Here is a 22,100-nt window from a genome sequence, read left to right as displayed (position 1 = left end):
ACTCGAGCCTCTCAATGGGGAATCTTTGGTAGATCTGCTAATTAGTAACACCTATAATGTTAGACCCGATCTATCATGGGTTGGCACTGTGGGGTGCATTTCGGTGCATTCCATCTGGACGTGGTGCACCTGAGGATCCTTAAAATAAATACTGAGGTAAAAACCCCTTTTTCCTTCTAACTGTGTTTGATTCTTGATTTTAAAACCAGGCAAAGGCATCAATACCAACCAGGTTTGAAGCTTTGCTCAGGGGTAGAAAACTCTTCCTCCTGCGGTCTGGCTTGGGTTGGTGCTTGGGGCACCCTGTGGCAGTTGGGCTAAAATCAGGTTTTCCCATAATAATCTGTTTGAAAAGGATGCTCAGGAGGAGATGCCACTGGCTGCTGGAGATGGAACAGGAATGTGATGGGACAGGAGCACAAGCACCAGGTCGTTTAGTGCCCAGCTTTGCTCAGTAGGAAGCAATCCCACTTTGCCTCCATTAGTTTCAGGATGCAAATGAAGAAAAATGAAGTCAGCTTTCAGGTTCCTGGGGATAGATGACATTCATTCACTCTGGCATTCAGCTATTTCTGTTGTTTACATTTGATGCCTCTTATAAATACACAGTTGCTGATTAAGAAGAAATATTTTTCTAAAGGTTTGCTTAATTTTTCACTTCAAAGTCAATCTTTAAAAACCTCTCTGCCATTATCAAGCCTGCAATGGTTTCATCCTAATCCTTCTTACTCTCTCCATTCTTATCCTTTGCTGAGGGGAAATGATAAAATTTTTTCTGACACAGAACTCGGATCCAGTGCTGAAAGATAAGCTGTTTCAAAATAAAATCATGGATTTCAATTCCAGGCATTGGTTAATATTGCCATTTTTATAGATCCTTTCCTACTGCAGATTGAACAAAGCATATTAGCTAAAAGGCCTTCTCCTGGAATAAGAGCTCATACTTTTCTAACCCTCCTTCTTCATTCCAAGTTTCCACTTCTCAGCATTGTCTTTCTACAGTAATGAACATCCAGAGATCCAACCCAGCTTTATAATTAAAAATTCCTTCCAAAGTAGGTCTGGGAAACTCCCAGCAGGTGAGAAAGCTGTAGGTGAACTTAGGTTTAACTGGTAGCTGGGTTTGTTCTAAGACTATTGTAAGATGCTTAAAGCTTCCCTGTCTTAAAAACTGGCACTTAGATTTTGTCAGACACACTGACAAAAAGAGAGTGAAAAAGGATGCACGAGTGGCCTTGAGCACCTGTCTTTGCAAATTCCACGGTCTTTCAGTGCAGTTTGCATTGGAGTAAAGGCTGCGAGTGCTTCCAGGTAACATCCAGAAAGGTCTGCCAAGGGTTCAGAGGAAACTGTCTTGTCTATTGGAATGAACTGGCCCAGCATGGTTTTTTGGGTTTTTTTTTTGATGGGTGTGACCTGGAATAGTTTCACAAGAGTCAATAGCATTACCAGCTGGGGAGTGCTGAAGTAAAAATCATAGGAAAATGTAGGTTCATAACACAGATTTAGTTAAATATGCGTGTTCAGATGGAACCAGAGGGTGGGAGGTCTGCTCTGTTCATGCTCTGGCTGTTTTACTTAATTTTGGGGATGAAGCAAAGTATCCCTGACAGTGTGTACACACACCAGCCATGAGCTGGGCCTACAGGGTAGGATACATGGATTAATATAAAATATTGCGTTTGCTGCATCCTTAATTATCATCAGGGAAGTGTTATCCCAAGGAGGGAGTGATGGTTCTGGGGGTTCAACTTTCCCTCACCCTGTCTCTCTGCTCCCTAATGGGCACTAATATGGAATTAGAGTATGCAAACACCCAGCAGACAAACCCAGTGCCTCTGAGTTGCTTGTTCCTTGTCCAACAGCCAAAAAACCATGGCAGCAGCTGGAGTTCTCCGTGGCCCTATAGGGATTGCAGCAGGACCGTGCCAAGCCACAGCCTGCCATTTATAGCCCCACAGATCACTGCCACAGGGTCCTGCCCACCTAGAATCATGGAATATCCTGAGAGGGTAGTGACACACAAGGACACACACATTAAGTCCAACTCCTGGCCCTGCACAGGACAGCCCCAAGAATCCCACCAAGTGCCTGAGAGCATTTTCCAAATGCTTCTTGAGCTCTGGAAGGCTTGGGGCCACTTGTCTGTGGCTACAACCACTAAAGCATTTCCACCAGCCAGTCTCCAGCTACAAATTGCAATTAGCAACACCATATTACAAATCCAAGTGGTAAATAGTCCTGGAAACTCACAGCCAGGCTGGAAGCTCCTGTCTTTAAATCCAAGTACAGCTGTGACCAACACCAGGTTTGTAAAAAGCTGGCAAAGTCCTGCATTGCTGGAAGTTGTTCCGGTGAATGCTGTGTGCCAAGAATATTGTGTAGCTCTGAGGAACATCTCTGTCCCACAGAGCCTTCTGACGTCCCCCAAATGTTCCTGCAGGAGGACAAGAGGGTGTCCTGGTTACAAGAGAGGAGTGCCAATGTGGATGTAACCAATCTGTGCATTCTATTCCCCTCTACCTGTTTTTTGACAAATTGTTCATGATTGGTCATTTGCAGGAGCTGCCCGGTGCACCCCGGTCCCTCAGGCTACAAGCTGGGTGTCAGATGAGAGAAGGGAGAAGAGGCAAACCCTGTGAGGCAGGGCAGTGTTTCTTTTCCTTCACAAAGAACTCAGCTGTCATAACTCCTCTCTGGGGAAGCACCAGCACAGTCCCACCCAGCCAGAGAGGTCTCTGCTAATGGGCCATCCTGGGCTCAGTGGCACCAGCACAACGGACAGCTGCAAGGACTGAGACCAACAAGGACTCCCAAAATATCCCATGACTCATAGGATGGCATCACTCCACTGTGAACCCACCACTCTGGCCCTGCAGGAGGTACTGAACATTCCTGCCCGAATTTGAGCGTATATAATCTGGAAGTTTGGGGACTGGGGACACCACGCACCACTACTGGTTAGATCCAGAGGAGGACCAGAACTTCCACAGGATCACTGCTTTCAACTCCAACCATCATTTCAACAGGACTGCAATCACCTCTGGATAGGACTGTGATCGCCACCCTGAGCAACAGGGTTGTACTCTGAATTTGCAAGTTTAAGCCGGTTTTTTCTGTATCGTTGCATTTATTGTGCTCTTTCTATTAAATTGCAACTCCGACCTGAAATCTCTCTCAAGGTATTTGCGTGGCATTCATTTCTCCCCTCCCAGTTTACTTTCAAAGCAGCACAAAGGTCTTTACCAGCATTTTGGGGCTTAGCAATGCTGAGGTAGGCAGAGACTAACCCTCAGACCCCAGAAAAATCATATATTCCCTCGTAAACCATGAGACACCTTAGGTCAGGTGTCTGAACTGGGACCCATGTGGTGGACAGAGCAGATGCATGAAAGACTGTGGGGTTGCTGGTGTCAGACCTGTGGCTGCAGCTTTTCCCATTGAACTTAATATTCAGGAAAGGTAAATCAGGGAGGGTGGAATGTCAGGACTTTCAGCCACTGGTGTGGAAAATGAAGTGTAAAGTCACAGAGTCAATGAAGGTCTTACGTACCATGTAGAGCTGCTTGCACAGGAGATAAGGGTGGAACTGTGCATCAAGAGCCCCCTTGTCCCCTACTCCGGTGTCTGTCTGTTACAGCGTGGATTCTGTAACACGTGTATCAGACAACGAGGCCCGTGGAAAAGAAATAGATATGGACTGATTCTTGATAGATGTTTCAGAGAAATGTTTATTTCTCCAGCCACATGGCCAGAGCTCTGCTGAGGAACTGTTCAATCACGGGACCCAAGGGTCCTTGCCCACGCAGGGGAACACAAAACCAACGGGGAACGAGGCTGACCAGGGGCAGGGAAACCCTGTGCCTCTCCCCCAGGGCCCCTCTCCCAGGACCCCACGGCAGGGGGGAAGGGATCCCAACATTTCACCTGTTTATTTTTAACAAAAGAGATTTAAAACTTAACATTGAAAACAACCAGATAAACATAACAAGGACAGTTTTAAAACAATGCAAGCCACCCTCCTGAGTGTGTCCAAACAGATTCTCTGGAACATCTTAAGGCTGACAGAAGGGAGACAGGACTCTCCGGGCATGCTTTGTGGGGAAACTGAGGCAGGAGAGGGTTTCTTCCATTTGTACCTGTTGGAACTCTAAACAACAATAGTTAATTTCTTCCCTCCCCCTCTTCATCCTCCACTCGGCATTGGAAAGGGATTTTTGGGGAAACAATTGGCAAAGGCATGGTTTTGTGAGGGAAATGATGGGTGAAAAAATGGATTGGGAATACACTGGGGATAATAGGATATAGGATAAAAGGGAAAAGTGGGATTAGGAAAGGAAGACTGTAGGGAGGACTTATAATGAAGATATTGTCTAACATTACTACAATTTTTAGCATATATACTGCCTTTCACAGAAACACCATCGGACCCAGTGACCTCTGCTGCTTGTAACCCTTTTCTACCTTGCACAATTTTGAACTCTACTACCTCTCCATCTCCTAAACTTGGGATGTATTTTTCAGGGTTATTCTTTTTAATAGCAGTTCTATGAATGAATATGTCTTCCTGGTTGTCGCATCTTGTTATAAAACCATAATTTTGTTTAACATTATACCATTTTACTATTCCTAAAACCTTAGCTACGATGATTTTTTCCTTTTTCCAAGTGGCTGCTGTTTTCTGTCTCACTGCGTTCTTGCTCTCTCTTTCTCTTGCTCCCGTGTTGGAACTGCCAGGGCTGCTGGGGCCGCTGGAGCTGCTCGTGCCTGCGCGCTCTTCCTGGGGTCGCATTCGGGGCCGCGTGGGCCAGGCCGGGCCGCGCCGCTCAGCTCCCTGCACGCCGCCGCCTCTGCTCAGCATTTCCGCTGCCTGGGGCCGCACCCACGTCTCTCCCGGGCCCCCGAGCGACGACCCCCCCATGCCCTGCTCCAGCGCACGTTTCGGCTGGGCACGGCTCCGCTCTGCCACTGCCGCTGGCCGCCGCCCACGTGCCGCTCCTCTTATGGGGCTCGCTCCACCACGCGCTGTGCGGGGCCGGGTGGGCACCGCCGGGTCACGCCGCTCCCGCCACGCCTCTGACTCGCATCGCTCCGCCCGTGCGCGGGAACTGCCTCGCTGCTGCTCGCAGAGCGCTCCATCCACGTGGCCTGGGTTTCACAGACTCTGAGGCATGCTCCCCTTCACCAGGACACAGCTGACGTTGCTCAACAGTCTCGGTAATTAAATAGTATTCGTGAAAATATTCTTCCATTGGCATATATTTTGACTCAGAAATGAACTGTGTCCAAACGGTCTTCCAAAAGTCTTTGGTAAGAATTAAATCTCAAGAAAAGTAGAAAAAGTTCTTAATTATGCCAGGAAGCGTTTCAGTTCTTTTTGAGCTTGAATTAAGCTCAAATTTACAAATCGTTGTTCAAGAACCTTTTCAAGTTTAAGATAAATGTCCATATGCGGCTCGGAGAGCCAAGAGTCTTTCCACAGCTCCTCCATAGTTTAGAGATGGAACAGCAAAACAAAAACAAGAAGAGAAATCCAGAGATTACTCACAAATCAGTCGATGTAGGGATCGGGAATCATTCTGCTCGCAATTCTGCACCGTTTGTTACAGCAGGGATACTGCAACACGTGTGTCAACAATGAGGCCCATGGAAAAGAAATATATATGGACCGATTCTTGCTAGATGTTTCAGAGATGTTTATTTCTCCAGCCGCATGGCTGGGGCTCTGCTGAGGAACTGTTCAATCACAGGACCCGAGGGTCTTTGTGGGCAGGGAAGCACAAAACAACCAATGGGGAACGAGGCTGACCAGGGGCAGGGAAACCCTGTGCCTCCCCCCCAGGACCCCTCTCCCAGGACCACATGGCAGGGGGGAAGGGACCCCGACATCTGTCCTCACCCAGCATATTCCCAGCTTTGATCCAAATTTTCACTGCTGATCAGAGATACCTTTTCTTAAGCAAATTTTGTTGCAATCAATATATTCCTAACATTTAGATGAATCCTAAATGTCTGATTTTTAGGAGGTGTCATCCAAAACCCCAAACGCAGGCCCAGCCTGATGTTAATGAGATCTGAATTGTTGCTTTCAAAGCGTGAAATTGGTGGTGATGTCTTAAGACTGAAAATGATACACTGGCAGCAAGCCCTGTTTAGTTTGAGAGGGGGGTTTTGTTTCACAGCATTGATGGGTTTTACTTGTTGTGTTTTGTACATAAAACCTCTCTACCCATTAATGACACCAGGAGGGGCTTGCCCACTTTGGTGACTTTTGGGTTTGGGGATTATAACCATCAGTTCATCTCCGTTTCTGCCACACTCCACGTTTTCTAGTAACCTTTGGAAAGTGTTCACTTCAATTTTATTCACCAGAGACAAAATGCTAATCTGCTGGCACTTCACATGGTGAGGGAGAGAAGGAGGGGAAGGAAGGAAGACCTATGTGATCTATTCATTCATTATTCCACGGCGCATGGGAAGTCATCTCTTTACATGATTGACCTGCCTGGATTTGATTACAACACACAGCTAACCTTTTCCAAATCTGGTGGTGTCGTACAAGAAAAGGGTTGAAGGCTGTTGCCATGGCATTAAGGTATCTCTTGAGAAAGAGGAAGGGGAAAAAAAAAAGAGAGAGAGCAAGAGAGAGGAAATGATGCTTCTTTACTTCCTAGGCAAGTATAAACAAGAAACACACGCACATGTTTTTGTTTTGGAAGAGCTTTCAGCTTCTTATCGAGTCTCATCTATCACGGTGTTTCCTTGTGAAGGGAAGGACGAATTGTCTGCTTTGCAGATCAGTGTCTCTTCAGAGGACGGGGAGGGGGGTGACAATTGGAGGGAGGGAAAAAAAAAGAAGAAATCAGTCTTGCCACCATTCATGATTTATTCATGAGACACGTGAGTTTTGCATTTAAATGTGACATTCTCATGATCTCAATATTGTATATGCAAATCTAAAGATTTCTGCATCTCTCCACATGCCCAGCTTAAGTCTCGCCTCAGATCCACAGCTCTGCAAATGTAAAACCAGAGAGGTTCACACAGCTTCTGCTTCTCTCCCTGTTTGTTCTGTGATTCAAAGACTGGAAGCAACACCAAACTGCTCTTAAGAGCAGGGCTATAATTTAGATGTCATTATTTTTTTAATTTTTTTTCCTGATAGTGAATGCTTGCACGCAGGAAATTACCTGTAGGTTCACGAATGGTTTAACTTTCTGAGGTCTTGCCTTGCATGAGCTTTCTGAGCCCTTTTCTCCTAAGGCAGGCCACTTGGGATTAGCACAGAGTCTGAGCCACCCTGAACAGAGAACTTACACCTTGAGCAGCGCCTGCTTCAATGCTCCAACACAAATGTGTCAGTTGTCACTCAATAAATAAGGGGGAATGACCTTGTTTGCAGGTTTTTAATGACTGACAGAGTAAAACAAAAGTACCAACTCAAGGCCGCGTGTAACGAGGCTTTGAGCACCCTGGTCTAGTGGAAGGTGTCTGTGCCAGGGGGTTGGAATGAGGTGAGCTTTGAGGTCCCTTCCAACCAACCATTGTGTGGTTCTGTGAAATGTGCTGATGTAGAGAGGACAGGCTCAATTTGGGACATAAGCTGAACCTCGGTGACATCTGTCGGTCTCTGTCCCCGGCCAAGGCTCTGACTCCAGGGCCACTCAACAGCATGAGAGGTGTGAAGGCAGAAGTCTGCAAAGTCACACAAACCCTGCTCCCAGCTAGACCAGGATGTCCCAGCTCCTGCCCAGGAGAGACCTTTGGCCCAGTGTTTGCAGGAGTGATTTGTGTGGGGAAAACCCTGTTCTGGGGGCTTTGCCTGATCCATGTGGCTGCAATGCTGCTTCATGATCTTCTTACTTAGTGAACCAACCAGAGCATAAATATTTTTATATGTTTTTGGATCAGCTCTGATGCAAATATTCCTCAAATAGTTATTAATGAACAACCCCAGCATCCATTGATAACACTAAAATTTGTAGTTTTTATAGCACTTCCCGACATTCATCGCTCAGCACCTGTTTTCTTGTCATATTGAAGTCAAAGCTTGCTGAAGTTGATCACCTTGTCTTCACTTTGAGGTCAGGGCCCATATCAGCAAAAATCTTCCTATTGGTTTCGTTATTCTAAAGCCATAAATGTTTTCTAGCTATCCATATAACCTAATATCCCATCTCCAACAACGACTGCTTAAGGAAACTGGAAAAGAGACAGAGCTAGTAGTGAATGAGATTTCACAAAGGTGTTACCTTAGATTTAGGAAAATCTGAATATAGACACTTCCTGATGTCATGTACTCAGGTCCAACTAATTGCTTTCAAGAACTTGTCCCTTTCAAACCCACCTGCACATTTGCTCCCCCAGTGTGGCAATGAGTGTCACAATTTAATTTCCTGTGCAGTAGATTACTACTTACTTCTGGATAATTTAATGCTGTTGATGCCTACTGGTTTTTCCTTACAAGCGTTAATAAAATAGTTGTTCCTGAGCGTCCTTCTCTGTGCTGCTCATGATTTTAGGAGCTGTATCAGAACTCCCTCAACAGTCTCTACTCCAGGCAAAAATTCTTATGTGTCTACCTAACCTATTAGGAGCTGCTCCTATGGAAGCAGCTCATAACTCTGGTGCTTTGAACTTGTCTTTATAAATGTTCCGGTTCTCCAATATCCTTTCTGAAAGGGAACATTAGGGCTGCCTGCAATATTTACAAAGATGGTACAGCAGGAATGTATGCACTAGCAAAACGACTTTTTCTGTTCAGTGTTTCATCCCATGAACCTCAGCATTCTTGTTATATTGTTGACCATCCCTAATTGCTGAGCTGATGATTGTTTTGGAGAACTGAGATCTTTCCCAAGTGGCACAAACAGCCACAGCCTATCTCAGGGCTGGTGTTGCTGTGCTCTCATTTGCAGTACGTGGCATTTCTTGCCTCTGAATTCCCTCTGCTGTTGCATCGTGCCTGGTTATTTGGGTGGCTGTCCCACAACACTTCTCCTCCAGCTGCAAAGCTGCTCTAGGAATAGATCTGGATACTTTGAATTGTGTGCAAACATCTTTGTTGTCTTAATTGATCTCCTTTCCAGACTGGTGATGACCACACAAACCCCAGCTCATGTCCCTGTGGGGTTCCCCTGGCCACCTCTTGCTCAGGTGAGACCATCCTTTTTGTCCTTTGTTTCCCATCTCCAAACAAATTATTTATCTCCACAAGGCAACCTGCTTCCAGCCCATGACACTGGCTCAGAGCCCACAGTGTGACTGTGTTCTCCTCTCCCAATGATCTCAAACTTGCATTCAGCTGAAAGACAGGGAAAGATTAGCGGGGGGGGGGGGAAATCTCTGGAATTAAATATTTTTTTAAAAGAGGGGTTTTTTTCTGTCATTCTCACATCCTCTTATGCCACATCTTCAGTACTGACACAAGCACCTGAAGCAGCACAATTCATATCTGGCCAGATTGGGAGCCCTGTTTTAGCAGGCAGGGAAAAGAAGCTCGTGCAGGGATTCCATTGTTATTTAAAGACATGTTATCAGTTTTAGCCTGCACTTAAACACTGAGAGAGAAAAACATTGCTTTGCAAAGAAAAATAAACCCAAATATGTTGTCCTAAGTTCAGACTGACTTTCTTCATTTACTCGTGTTTAGCCTGGATTTAGTGGCCGGGGTCTGCAGCCATGCTCAGCTGTGCTGAAGTAAAGTGGTTTATTCCCAAAAATGCCCCAGTGATGCATTTTCTCCTGCCCAGGGCTCTCTGCTCTGAGGAACATGAGAGCCTGTGTGCTGAGGGTACTGCTGGAACACCTTTGGACATTTTTTGGGCTGATTTTGTGAAGAATCATGAAATCCAGAATGGTTTGGGCTGGAAGGGCCATTAAAGACCATCTCATTGACTTCCTGCCATGGGCAGGGGCACCTTCCACTCAACCAGTTTGCTCAGAGCAAGAATGAAAGGGACAGGGGGAATAAGCAGAGCTGTTGCACACCCTCAAACATGATTTAATTCTTGCAGGTAGGATTCACCTCGCTAAAATCTGCTCATGCCTGCACATTCACATGGAGCAGGGGTGTGTTCTTCCCACCAGTGAAGAATGCACTGCCTTGCAGACCTTGGTTTCTGCAAACGTGGCCCCTGTGAATGTAATCAACGTTGTGCAGAGCTGCTGAAACCGAAAACAAAGCCAGAATGGTCATTGTGCTAAGTTTGGGCTCCTCATTGTTCATTGAATTACATCAGTGTTTTCTTTAGTTGCACAGTCAGCTGGCAAAGGTTTGTTTGAAATCTCGAGACTCTCCCCTTTCAGGGGAAAACATGAATTTCCGGAGATGTGGGCTCTGCTCTGCATCACGGTGCTGGTGCTGCCGTGGCCCAGGACACGACGTGGCAGCCCAGCCAGACGGGGGGCTCAGCCAGCCCACGGCCCCTCAGCCAGGGCTGAAAATGCAGCCATAGGAAAAAAGAGTTCTATTTTCTTTTTTCCTTTGTATTTAAATTGATGTAATCTGCTAAATAATAATAATAAAAAAGGTAATTATTAAAATTTATTTTGTAGAGGATCCCTCTCCCCAGCTCATGACCAGTGTTTTTTCTCACTGGAGTTTTGTTAAGGCGATCCCACAGGGTAAAAATCCTGCTTTCTCCAAAGACTCCTTGGATGCAGAGAGTGAGCAGGGGCTGCACAGCCTGTGCTGCCAGGGCACTTCCTCCTGGAGGCTCGATGCCCTGCCTGGTGACATGGTGAGTTGTGTCATTGTAGTGTGGGAACTCCTGAAATTCCCCCAGAAATTTCAGGATGGGAATCAGAGAATGCTTTGGGTTGAAAGAGGCACTAAGGATTATTCAGTTTCAGCCCCTGCCATGGGCAGGGACAACTTGCACTATCCCAGGTTGCTCCAAGCCCTGTTCATCCTGGCCTTGAACACTTCAGGGATCCAGGGGCAGCCACAGCTTCTCTGGGCACCCTGTGCCAGGGCCTCCCCACCCTCACAGGGAACAATTCCTTCCCAATATCCCATCTCACCCTGCCCTCTGGCAGTGGGAAGTGATTTCTCCTTGTCCTGTCCCTCCATCCCTTGTCCCCAATCCCTCTCCAGCTCTCCTGGAGCCCCTCTAGGCCCTGGAAGGGGCTCTGAGCTCTCCCTGGATCCATCTCTCCTCCAGGTGAAGACCCCCAGCTCTCCCAACCTGTCTCCAGAGCAGATGGGCTCCAGCCCTTGGAGCATCTTTGTGGTCTCCTCTGCCCCTCCATGACCCACTCCAGCAGCTCCACGTCCTCCTGGATGCAGTGCTACAGGTGGGGTGTCCTGAGAGTGGAGTAGAAGGGAAGAACCACCTCCCTCAGCTCACACCAGGACACATCTGACTTTCTGGAATGATGCCTTCGTGTGTGAAGTCCTGTAGCAATTCTGGGACAGGGAATGACTGAATGCTTCAGAGCCTCAGTACGGCTGGAGTCTGGGTGCTTTTGAATGGGAGCCATTGCTCATTTACATTTAACTTAATTTCCCTCTAAAACTCTGATTTTCATCATCCACATCCTAACTTCCCCCAGAATGGCAGCCCATGCTGCCAGAGCAAACTCTTCTGGAAGCTGAAGTGGTCGGAATAGGAGCTGTCAGCTGGTAGAGTTTGGCTTTCTGCAAGTTGTATTTTTGTTTGATCCAAAGGATGGACTGAGGGGCTCAGCCTGCACAGCACAGCTGATTCCAGGCTGTTTGCCTTGCTCAGGGATGGGTTTCTTGCCTTTTTTCATTGTGTGGAGGAAAATAGTGATAAAAAGGCATAATCTGGGATGAAGTTAATTAAGAATCAAAGCAAAAACCCATTTTGGAGAAAGCTGTACAACATCCATGTTGTATGAGCTTCCTAAGAAGCCTGAATAATTTAGGAAACTAGGGAAGAAGCTTTGTCAGATGTTGTGATGCTGCTTTTATTTGTGGGGGCAGATCTTGTATAATAACATAGAGAAACTGGCCAAGGTGGAACTCCAGCCCAGGAGACCAAGGAGAGGAGGCAGGAGTAAAAAGGCAGGATGGAGAAAAGGGCAGTAAGGGCAGCAACAGTGAGTAGGGGAAGAAGAACAGGAGCAGAGACTAAAAGGAAGAGTGTGGGTTGCATTTCATCAGGGTGCCCAGAGCTGAGGACCGAGGTCTCTTCAGCTGGGCCTGAAGCAGACAAAGCTCATCCTGCACCACTGATGGGAGGAGGCACCTTTGTAGTGAAAACTGGACTTAGCAATGTTAACCAGCTTGTGATTTGTATTAATTGTGCAACTTCTTTCTGCAGAGAAAGAGAGGTGGGGGGAGAACAAGTTGAAATTATTCAAAATATCTCATTGCACGTTTTAAAAATGAACCATTTTCAGTTTCCACTTGGAAAGAAGGCCTCTGTCTCCTCAGCAGTGTAATTATCCCATGATAGAGAGGGCAGGAAGTAACCTGGCACTGAGCTGAAATTCTGTTTCAGGCAGGGGACGTTTTGGGGTTAAACCAATGATAATTCCCCGCACCCTCCCTGGCATTGCTGGAGTCTTTAGTTCTGCCATTTAAATGAAAATCCATTATTTGTCCGGCTCAGCTAATAACACGAACCAGCATTTCCATGGGCAGCAGAAACCCTGGAGGAAGGCTGCCAAAAGCCCGGGGAGTCAGAGCTCCTTTTCATATCCAAAGCTGCAGCCTCTGAAATGCTTTAGCAATGCCATTACAAATGCCTGATGTCGGACCTGTGTCTCCCTCACTCCATTAGCCCTGCAAGGATGATGACAAACCATCTGAGGAAGCAGGAGTCATCCCAGGTCAGGCTGAAAGAGCTAAAAACCTCTGATAATCTCCAGGTTCATTAAAATTTTTTGGTTTTAAAAAGGTAACTTTCTGTCACTAGGAATGAATAATATAATACATATTTAGCAAGTGGAAGCTGGGATGTAATTTTAGCCTTGATTCTAGCCGTGTATTTTGGGTTGTTGAGCAGGGGTGCAGCCTGTCTTCATGTGTGGGAATACATGCAAAACCATTTTTAAGGTGTAGTACATGTGCTGCACTTCAGCTCAGAGGCTACCCTGGGAAATTCCCACCCTGCCCCAAAATGCCCAGTGATGATTTGTTGGGTGAAAGCAAAAGCAGAGACTTGGAAACACAAGAAAAAACCACAGCGATGAAACTGAGCTAAAATACATTTTGACATTTAATCCTAGATCAATTGACAAATCTCACAATAGATATTTTTTTTCTTGTCACCTTGGCAAAGCAGAGCCATGGGAAACTAGCAAAAAAAAAAAAAAAAACAACAAAAGAAGAATTAATTTTGAAGATCAGCCACCAACCTTCTCCCTGGGCTGAGGGTGAGCATGGGAGCCCCCCTGCACTGTTGAAATATCGAATAAGCTTAGAGAAAACCCAACTATTGCAAGCTCAGGAGATCATTTATAAAACAAAAGTCACTCTCTTCTGCATTGAGGAGTCTGAGAGCTGCTCTGAGAAAGATTAATCTTCTGGGTAGAGGAGGGGAGTGTTGGCTTCACCCCTCAAAATGAACCGACGCGATGATTCAATTGCTTCACTTTCCGAGCGCGAGCCCGAACACTCACTCAGAGCGTGGTTATAAGAAATGACTCCTTTACTTCAGGAGGAAGAAACTGAAGAAACTGTTAAACTTGGTCACAGTATGTGACATCCTTGAAATCAAAAGCAATACTTCTTCTCAGCGACTGCACAGTAAAATTAAAGATACGAAGCCAAATTCATCTCTGGTGTAATTCTCTTGCCAGTGGCTGTGGAGGCACCTGGGATTAATTTCTTCTCTTATACAAGTGGCACAAGACCCTGACAAATTGTTTCAAATGTTTTTTGTAGCACTTAGTTAACAGAAACCTTATTCACTAAGTGTCCCACACCTGGGAAATGGAGTGGCTCCAAATGTGCCTGGCTGAGGATGGGAGCTGGGGCTGATTGCAGCTCCCACCCCCTTCACGTGGGCACAAAGTGGGAAGCCCGTGTGAATGTACTGATTTCTCATGTAGAAAAAACGCCTCCATTGGGGAGCAGGTGATCAGGGAGGGAATGTGCACCTTGGCTGTCTGCCTTGGTGAAGGGACAGTCTTTGGATCTGTGGGCTGGATTGTTGTCCTTGCCTCAAACTCCTGGGTTATCCCATGGCACCTTCCCCAAAGGGTGACAGGGCTCGCTCACCCCTCTGTTCCTGCGATCCTTCTGTTTGGCTTTGGGATAGACCTTGCAAATTCTGTGTGAGATGTATTTCTGCTCCTGGACATACATTCCCATTCTTTGCTTACAGTTTGCCTGTGGAAAGCTTATGTTTTCCTGGAGGAATTCTAAATGGCAGCGTGGTGTGCCGGTGCTCAGCATGCCGAGGTGAGAGCTGGGGCAGCGCTGTCCCAAACCCCCCCAGATGGATCAGGCCTTCATCTCCAAACAGTCCTGGGTCCTCTGTCCTCCCCAGAGCATAAGTTCCTCTCTCCTCTGAGCCACCCTTATCTTGCTGCCCCAAATTTGCAGGAGCATCCCAGGCCAGGTCAGGTTTAAACAAGCACAAAGCATTCAGAGTCTTTCCTTCCTGTGGAGCAGCACGAGGAAGGAGGGAAGCTGTTACACTTCCCTGGGAAACGAGGATCCCAGGCAGCTGAACAGGCAAATAATGATCAAAGTCAAATGCAAACTCAGGATGGATGGGTATACTGAGTCAGGGTTTTCAAGGAAGCCACCTGCAGCTGCCTCCCAAGTCTGCTTCTGGCAAGTAAATTCGTTTCCTACACATCTTGGAGGCTTTGATGCTTTGGAAAATCAGGAGTGGCTTTGGGTATGGGTTTAAGGAGGTGAGGTTAAGGACAAGGTTCTCCCTTGCCTCATGTGTTGAAACCTCTGGCCAGCAGAAGCAAATATGTGTGACCTTTGAGAAGATCCTGAAGGTGAGGAGGAAGGTTGTCCAAAGAATCTGTGGCTGCCCCAACTCTAGAAGTGTTCCAGGCCAGGTTGGACAGGGCTTGGAGCAACCTGGGATAGTGGAAGGTGTCCTTGCCCATGGCAGGGGGTGGAATGAGGTGATTTTTAAGGTCTTTTCCAGCCCAAACCATTCCATGATTCTATGAAGAACAGTTCCAAGGTTTGATGCATCAGGGTATCCAAGCACTTGCATCGTCTTGAACACAAGAAGAAACTTGCTGATATATTTTACAGTATTTGGACCTTTTGTCTTTAGCAAATTCATGTTAATGAAGGTTTTTTGGGGAGGAAAATTATTTGCATCAGCCAGGTTGGTATTTGACCAAAGGTGAGATGTTTTCACTAGGGCAGAACAAAATTGTAAGTCAGTGTTGTCAGTGTCCTTAATACTTCCCTGTCATGTTTGAGCTTGTTTTGTTTTGTTATATTTGGGTTTCTGGAATGTTTTATCCTATCAATGACATTAATTATGGAGTAATTGCCTTACTAACATGTAACAACTCTCTTTTTTTTTTTTTTAAAGAGATTTTCACACAATGTGTAAACTTTGCCGTGTATGTGCTGCGTTTCTTGTGTCATGAGATAACGTGTAGACAAAATAATGTTTTTCCTGTCAGAAATTCAATGGGCATCTAAAGCAAAGTGACAGGTGGTTAAATAGCTGCATTTAAAGGATGTCAAGAAGATTTTTTGGACAGGTACCAAAACCCAATGCCAAAAAGAAGGCCTAATACCATCTGTTTTGTTAGCAGAGAGATGCAGTTTTACACTAGATTTTAAACGACACGAAATGCCAAATTCATAACCTTGTTCTGTGGATTGTGAATGTTTCTATTTACCAGCACAGCTCCTGACCCAGAGCCCACATAGGTAAACGAAGACGTTTTCAATCAGCTCCGTTTTAAAGCCACAGGAAGCTCTTGAGCTGCATTTAATTTTGTTTTGTATTACATGTAAATCCAGATGCAATGTGGATTTAATTAATCCAATTTTACTGCATTTAAATGTACACATTTGCATTGTGTTTATTGGCAATCGGCTTTATCCATTTGTTCAGCATTTTTTGTGACCACTGAAACTACTGAATATTTAGAATCCCTCTACTTGCAAATGGGAACGAGGAGTGTAGCTCTGAATTAAATCATTCTCAGACATAAACTGGGGATAAGACTAAAATGTCAAAATATAGCTGCATAATACAGTGGGGAAAATGATATCAGTATTTTAAAGTAATAAACTGCACCATGCTAAATTATTTTAAAAATCATTTCAGCAGGCTTTTTAGATGGTTTGTTTAGAGGAGGAGGACTACTTTGAAACAAATAATGAAACTGATAGATTCGGAGGCTTTTTCCTGCTTCTGAAAGGTGCCTTTGAAATGATGATTGTTCAGGTTTAGCCTAATATTTAGAAATACTCACTGTAGAGTTTTCCCTTCTTTGTGAGGAGTCCGTGTGGCTTAAATGGGATTGCTGAGATAATCACACTCTGCTGTTTCTGTCCCAGGGCTAACGTTAGGCATGAAATGTGAGTTGTCATGTTGGGAGCTCGCTCCTCTTTCAGCCGCCCAGCCAAAGCAACTGCAAACGTTCTGGGGTCTGGGGGGACTCGGCTGGGCAAAGAAAGGAAAAGATATCGGTGTTTTCAGTCTGTTTGGCTGCTTGGCTCAGGCCTCTTGGGGATCCTGCAGCTCCAGTGGTATTGCTGGTTCCCTTCAGCCATCCCAGACCACTCCTGTCACCTGTGGACACCTGGGCAAAACCCAAAGTCTTGACCTTCTGCGGTATCACAGCAAGCCCTGATAACAAGTCTCTCCCAATCTTTTTTACAGGCTCCCTTCAGCACTTGGAAGGGGCTCTAAAGTCTCCCTGGAGTCTTCTCATCTCGAGGCTGGACACCTCCAGCTCTCCCAGCCTGCCTTCAGAGCAGATGTGCTCCAGCCCTGGGACCGCCTCCGTGGTCCACTGTTGATCCTATGTGGAGAGGTGCGAGAGGAGAGCAGGAGTTCACACAAATCTGCATCTCCTGGCAGACCCCATTTGCCCAACAGCAGAGTGCCACGGGGACAAAACACATTGAAACACGGGGAAAAACAGGCTGAAGGAGGACTTAGCAGCAGGCACAAGTTGGAGGCTTTCTGGACACATGGTGGGGCTGGGCAGGGGCAGGAGCTGCTGATGCATGGGCAGAGAACCATGGATGGAGGCTGGAGACACCTGTGGCTCCCCAGGCCCTGGCCAGGGGTGATGCTCAGCTTCACTGGGTTGTCTTCTTCTGACGGTCTGAGGAGGAGAAGCACTGGAGACATGAGGTGACCTGAGAGAACATTCCTCTGATGATGAGCATTCCCTCTGCCAGCTTCCCTTGGCATATATATGAATATATATATATATATATATATAAAAGCATTTTGGCTATTAATAGCAATAGCACTTTGTGACACCGGATGTCTCAGATCAGTCTCTGTTCGAGGTCTAACAGAGGCAGATGAACGGGCAAAGTTTGACAGGGCTGAGCAGTGTAAATCTGAGGAAATGGGGCTTCATTGGGAAAAAAATGAGCTCTGAAAGGGTCTGAAAGGGAGCGATGGGGTGTCTCAGGCACTGCAAATAAATTGGGTTGTATCTGCTGGGGAGTTGCTGCACATTTGGTGATGAAATGTGTTCATTTTTGTAGGAAACAACGGAATTAAATCCTGCTTTTAGTGGGAAAGTCAATTCTGCCTTAACTGCAAAGCCACTAGCAATGACTCCACAGTATAGGAAATATAATAATTATGATAATTAATAAAGATAATAATACAGTCAAACCTTGCTAATGACTCAGAGGCTGCTTACTAATTACTGAATTTTGTGGATAAACAAGCCAGAATAATGCATCATAAAATACACTTTGTTCCATTATTTTGACATCTCTCGTTTAGTTTTAATTATTTATACTTCCTAATATACCAGTCACTCTACTTGGGAAGGTTTTACAAAAATAATGAAGCTTTAATAATGTGACATGTCAGTTCAGTGTTTGCTGAAACAGGGAGACAGGAAAACCAGTCCTTTTGGGGAGTGTGTAAATCAGGAAGGGCACAGATCAGTGGAGCTCAGATATTCAAAGTTTTAATGCAAAATATTAGACATCTCTATTATGCCTTTGACTGGGAGCCCTTGGAGCAGCTTCCCTGGTGGAGAACTCCTGAAGCCGATCTGCTTTGCTGCTAAATGCAGCAGGATCGATGCTGGCTCCCCAGAAAAATCACACGGTTTGAAAAATAATAATAAATGTGAAGCAGTTTTTGTGCCCAAGTCAATTTTTATCCTTAAATCAATTTTTTCCACCACCACGAGGGCTGAAAGCTTGTTTTTCATTTAAATGAGAGCTAAGATTTTTACATAATCACTTGATTCCTGGAGCTGGCATTCCCTCGAAACCCCAGCCCGCCTCCCCCCTCCCTGAATTTGGCAGGAACTGGCCCTACTCTTGCAACGAAAGACGCTGGAGGAAGAACTCAGCATTTATTTAGCTCAGTTTTCCAGCTCCAGAGAGTCCTGAAGGGTGCATGCTGGAAATGAGCCTTCGGAGTCATGAGGGGTTTTTCTTAAAAAAAACAACGAAAAAAAGAAAAAAGAAGAAAAAGGAAAAGAAGCAATTTCTCTTGGAGATTTGCCAGCACTCTGACTCTACCAGCCCCGTCCCAGCTCTCTGCCAGCATACGGATCGGTTGTTGCAACTTTCAAGCGTTTCCCTCGGTCTGGGGATGGGATAACGTACTGCAAAACCACTCTGTCTATAGTACTCTCTCCCACTGAGCTGCTTTTCCAGAGGGATCTGTTGTGAGCCTCTGGAAGGGCGCGGGAGAGCGTGGAGCCTGCGGCAGCTGGGCAGCGAGGGGGAACCCTGCACGCCCAGCCTGTTCACCTCCGAGCATCCTCCCTCCCCACGGGCGCATTTGGGTTTTCCATGCTGCTGTGCCCTGAAAGTCCTTGCCCGTGGGAGTAGGAGGGGGATGGCAGGGAGGGTGGTCTCGGATGGAGCTGCCTTCCAGCAGCGGGAATTATAAAGACTGGGATGTGTGGAAAGCCGAGGTGGGGGGAGAATGAGGATCTCTGTGCCCTGGGGAGCAGGAAGCCAGCGCCGGGTGCGGGGGTTCAACCTGGCTGTTCTCTCCAGCCTGGGAGAGCGCACGGGGAGGCGCAGGCCTTTCGGAAATAGGGCGCAGGTAGGGGTTCTAAATGGGGGACCTATTTGGCTCCTACTGGGGTCCTACTTCGGCTGGATCAGCGCGCTGGAGAGCATCCTTCATCAGCGGGTGGGCACCAGGTGCAGAGGGAAACGAAGCTGCTGGGCACCGTCCCGTGTCAGGAGAGGGCACACCGGGCACGGTGCGGGCTGTGGGGCACAGAAGATGTGACAGGGTCCCCACCGGGCAGCGGGAACCGGTGGGCTGCTGTTGCAGCCTTCCCCTCGCCGGGGCGGCCGGGGATGAAGGACGGGGAGCGCACCGGGCTCCTCCGAGGGGCTCCAGCGGCGCTGCCCGCGGTGCCCGAGCCCCCGGCGGTGGCGGCCGCGGGAGGAGCCGCCCGGCCCCGCCGCGAACAATAGCGGCCCCGGCGCGGGGCGGTGCGGAGCGGGGCGGGCCGGGGGCCGCCGCCCGCCCCCCCGCGCCGCCGCCCGCCCTCTCCCCGCCCTCTCCCCGCGCCAGAGGCACCGCCGCCGCCGCAGCCGGGTCCATGCCCGCTGGAGCCCCCGCCTGCCGCCGCCCGCAGCCCCGGCATGGACGTTCGGTTCTACCCCTCCGCCCCCCCCGCCGTGGGCTCGCTGCCCGGCGCGGACCCCACTTGCCTCGGGCCGCTGGATTATTATCACTGCAACAAGGTACCGGGGGGCGCGGGGGGTCCCCGGGCTCGGCGCGTCCCGCCGCTGCTCCGCGGGCACGGGAGCGGGGGACGGGGACGGAAAGTGCCAGCGGCGCCCGGCTCCTGCGGGAGGGAATTTTGAAAGTGGTATGGAAGCGGAGCGGGGGGAGCCGTCGGGGTCCCGCAGCGGGCGGGGGCAGCCCGAGCCCGGGGCGCTGCTCGGCGGGGCGGGCCGGGAGCCGAGCGCGGTGTCCGTGTGTCCGTGCCGGGTCGGTTTAACCTCCGCTCCGGGAGCGCTCGGCCCGGGGCGATGCGCGGGGTGGGGGGGTTGTTGTTGCGATTGTTGTCGGGTACTTTTTCCTGTTTTCTTCCCCGTGTTGTTGTTTTGCACCTTTTTCGCGAGCTGCGGAGCCGCCGGGCCGGGTCGCGGCTCCTCTCGAGCGGGGTTCGGCCCCGTCCCTCGCCTCCGTCCCCTACCTGCCTGCGCTCTCCTGCGGAGGGAGCACCATCCCCGGGCTGGGGGTGTCCGTGTGCCCCCAGACCTCCGTCACCCGCATTTTCCCCGCTCGCTGCAGCTGCGAGGCGAAGCACCCTGCTCTTGTAACGGGAGAGGGATGCTCAGGGGATATTTGAGAGCGCGGAGGTGCTGTAGGAAATTTCCCTCATCCTAGAGAAGGCGAAGCGAAGGGGATGGATGCTACTTCAGGGATAAGGAGTTCTCTGCGAGTATCGCCTTGCTCGGTGTGGGTAAACAGCGCTGATGTTTTCAGCTGCAAAGCCGTGGGATACAGATCCCTTTGGAGGGACTGGGATCATCCCAGACGTAATCCTTGCTGCCTTCCGGGCCAAATTCGGCTAATTGTGTTGAAAAAAAGTTAATAAAAGGAGAAAATGCTCTCCTGCGTCCGTACAGCAGCTCAGGATGCTCCCGGCTTGCCTCACTGTTGTGATACTTTGGGATCAAACTCTTAAGACACAAGCTGAGGGAAAGGTGTGTGGCTTCCCAGACGCGGCTAATTAATCTTTATGTATCAAGATACGTATTTAACTGTTCGCTGTCATTTGGCTTATTTATCTCTTTTTATTAAGCTGTAGCAAACCGAACAGTTCTCATTTATTTTGAGATGCTGGATTATACTGAAAGGAAACAACTTTCGTTGTTTTCGCCTGTATCTGCGTACTGCTGGCTTCAAAGTGTTTTATTGTCATTGCCGTTGCTCTTAAAACACTAAATACGCTCTTAAAATACTAACGAGAGCTGGTTCACCTGGGAGCAGGACATTTGTCCAGCTGAAACATCAGCCCGTAGTGTGTGAAAGCAGAAATCTGGGATCGTGTGAGCGTGTGCCACTGGCAACTGCGGCTGCCCCCAAATCCTGCTGGCTTTCGGAACTCGGTTTTACCAAGAAGTTGTTGGATGTCAACACGGTTTACTTTGCCTTCCAGTGTTTTGTGCGGGAGCTGGGGCTCGTGGCCGTGCTCGCAGTGTCTCAGGCTTGGGGCTGCGCGGTCCCGTGTCCCCCCGGCAGCGCCCGGCCGAGCCTTTGGGGCGCGGGGCCCCTCGTCGTCAGCTCATCCGTGGCCTGAATCCCTGAGATTAGACCCGGATTAGGCGGGCGCAATTGATCCACAGGTCCTCGCTGCCGCTGCGGCCGGGAGGCTGCAGGAAATCGCCTCTTCTGGGTATGCAGCGAGCTCAGCCCCGGCGGGTGAGCGGGTGCGATGGGTGCTGGTGCTGGCCGGGGTGGATGGGACACCGGAGAGGAGCACCCCAGGTACTGACCACTGCCACCAGATGCTGCTGTTGTCACTGCTACGGAGGATCTTAAGGCAGCGGCAGAAGAAAGGAAGTGACTTACCCTTTGCTGATAGTCAGGGCGCTTCCCCCCCGCTTCTTTTCTTTTCTGAGTTATCAAATGACATTTGCTTATGCACAGCCGTGCACGTTTGTCTGTGGCATGAGGCCGCTGGAATGAAGCCAGGGATGAAATGGGCTGACTCTGTTTCCCTGACAGACTGCAGGTATAAGGGTTGTAACTTCAGCGTCAGACCGTGGAGCAGGAGGAAGTGTCTCCTGCTGCTTTCCCTTCGGATAACTCCGGCAGGTGCGGGGTGGGACCCAGCCGAGGATCACCAGCAGCCTGCTGTTCTCTTGTGCCTGCCATGGAGAGCACTTCCTGAGCGCTCCTGCTTCCTGGAGCCACATGGGATACTGGGAAACTCCAGAACCTCACACCGGTCCCAACCCCATTGCTCCTGTCCGGTGCTGGTGGCTCAGCCCACGG

General features: G+C 48.4%; 1 protein-coding gene across 1 annotated transcript in view; it reads left to right on the top strand.

The window, feature by feature from the left end:
• The first annotated feature begins 19,681 nt into the window (after positions 1–19,681).
• TOX2 (TOX high mobility group box family member 2) overlaps positions 19,682–22,100 on the top strand; it is a 149,339-nt gene continuing 146,920 nt past the window's right edge. The window contains exon 1 of the mRNA XM_069034020.1: positions 19,682–19,834. Coding sequence (XP_068890121.1) covers positions 19,733–19,834 — 102 coding nt within the window. The 5' untranslated portion in view covers positions 19,682–19,732. The remainder of the gene's footprint in view (positions 19,835–22,100) is intronic.

This window comes from Aphelocoma coerulescens, chromosome 20, assembly GCF_041296385.1.
Source record: "Aphelocoma coerulescens isolate FSJ_1873_10779 chromosome 20, UR_Acoe_1.0, whole genome shotgun sequence".
Lineage (NCBI taxonomy): Eukaryota > Metazoa > Chordata > Aves > Passeriformes > Corvidae > Aphelocoma > Aphelocoma coerulescens.
Note: the sequence above shows the minus strand (reverse complement) of the source record. Positions and strands in the feature narration are given on the sequence as shown.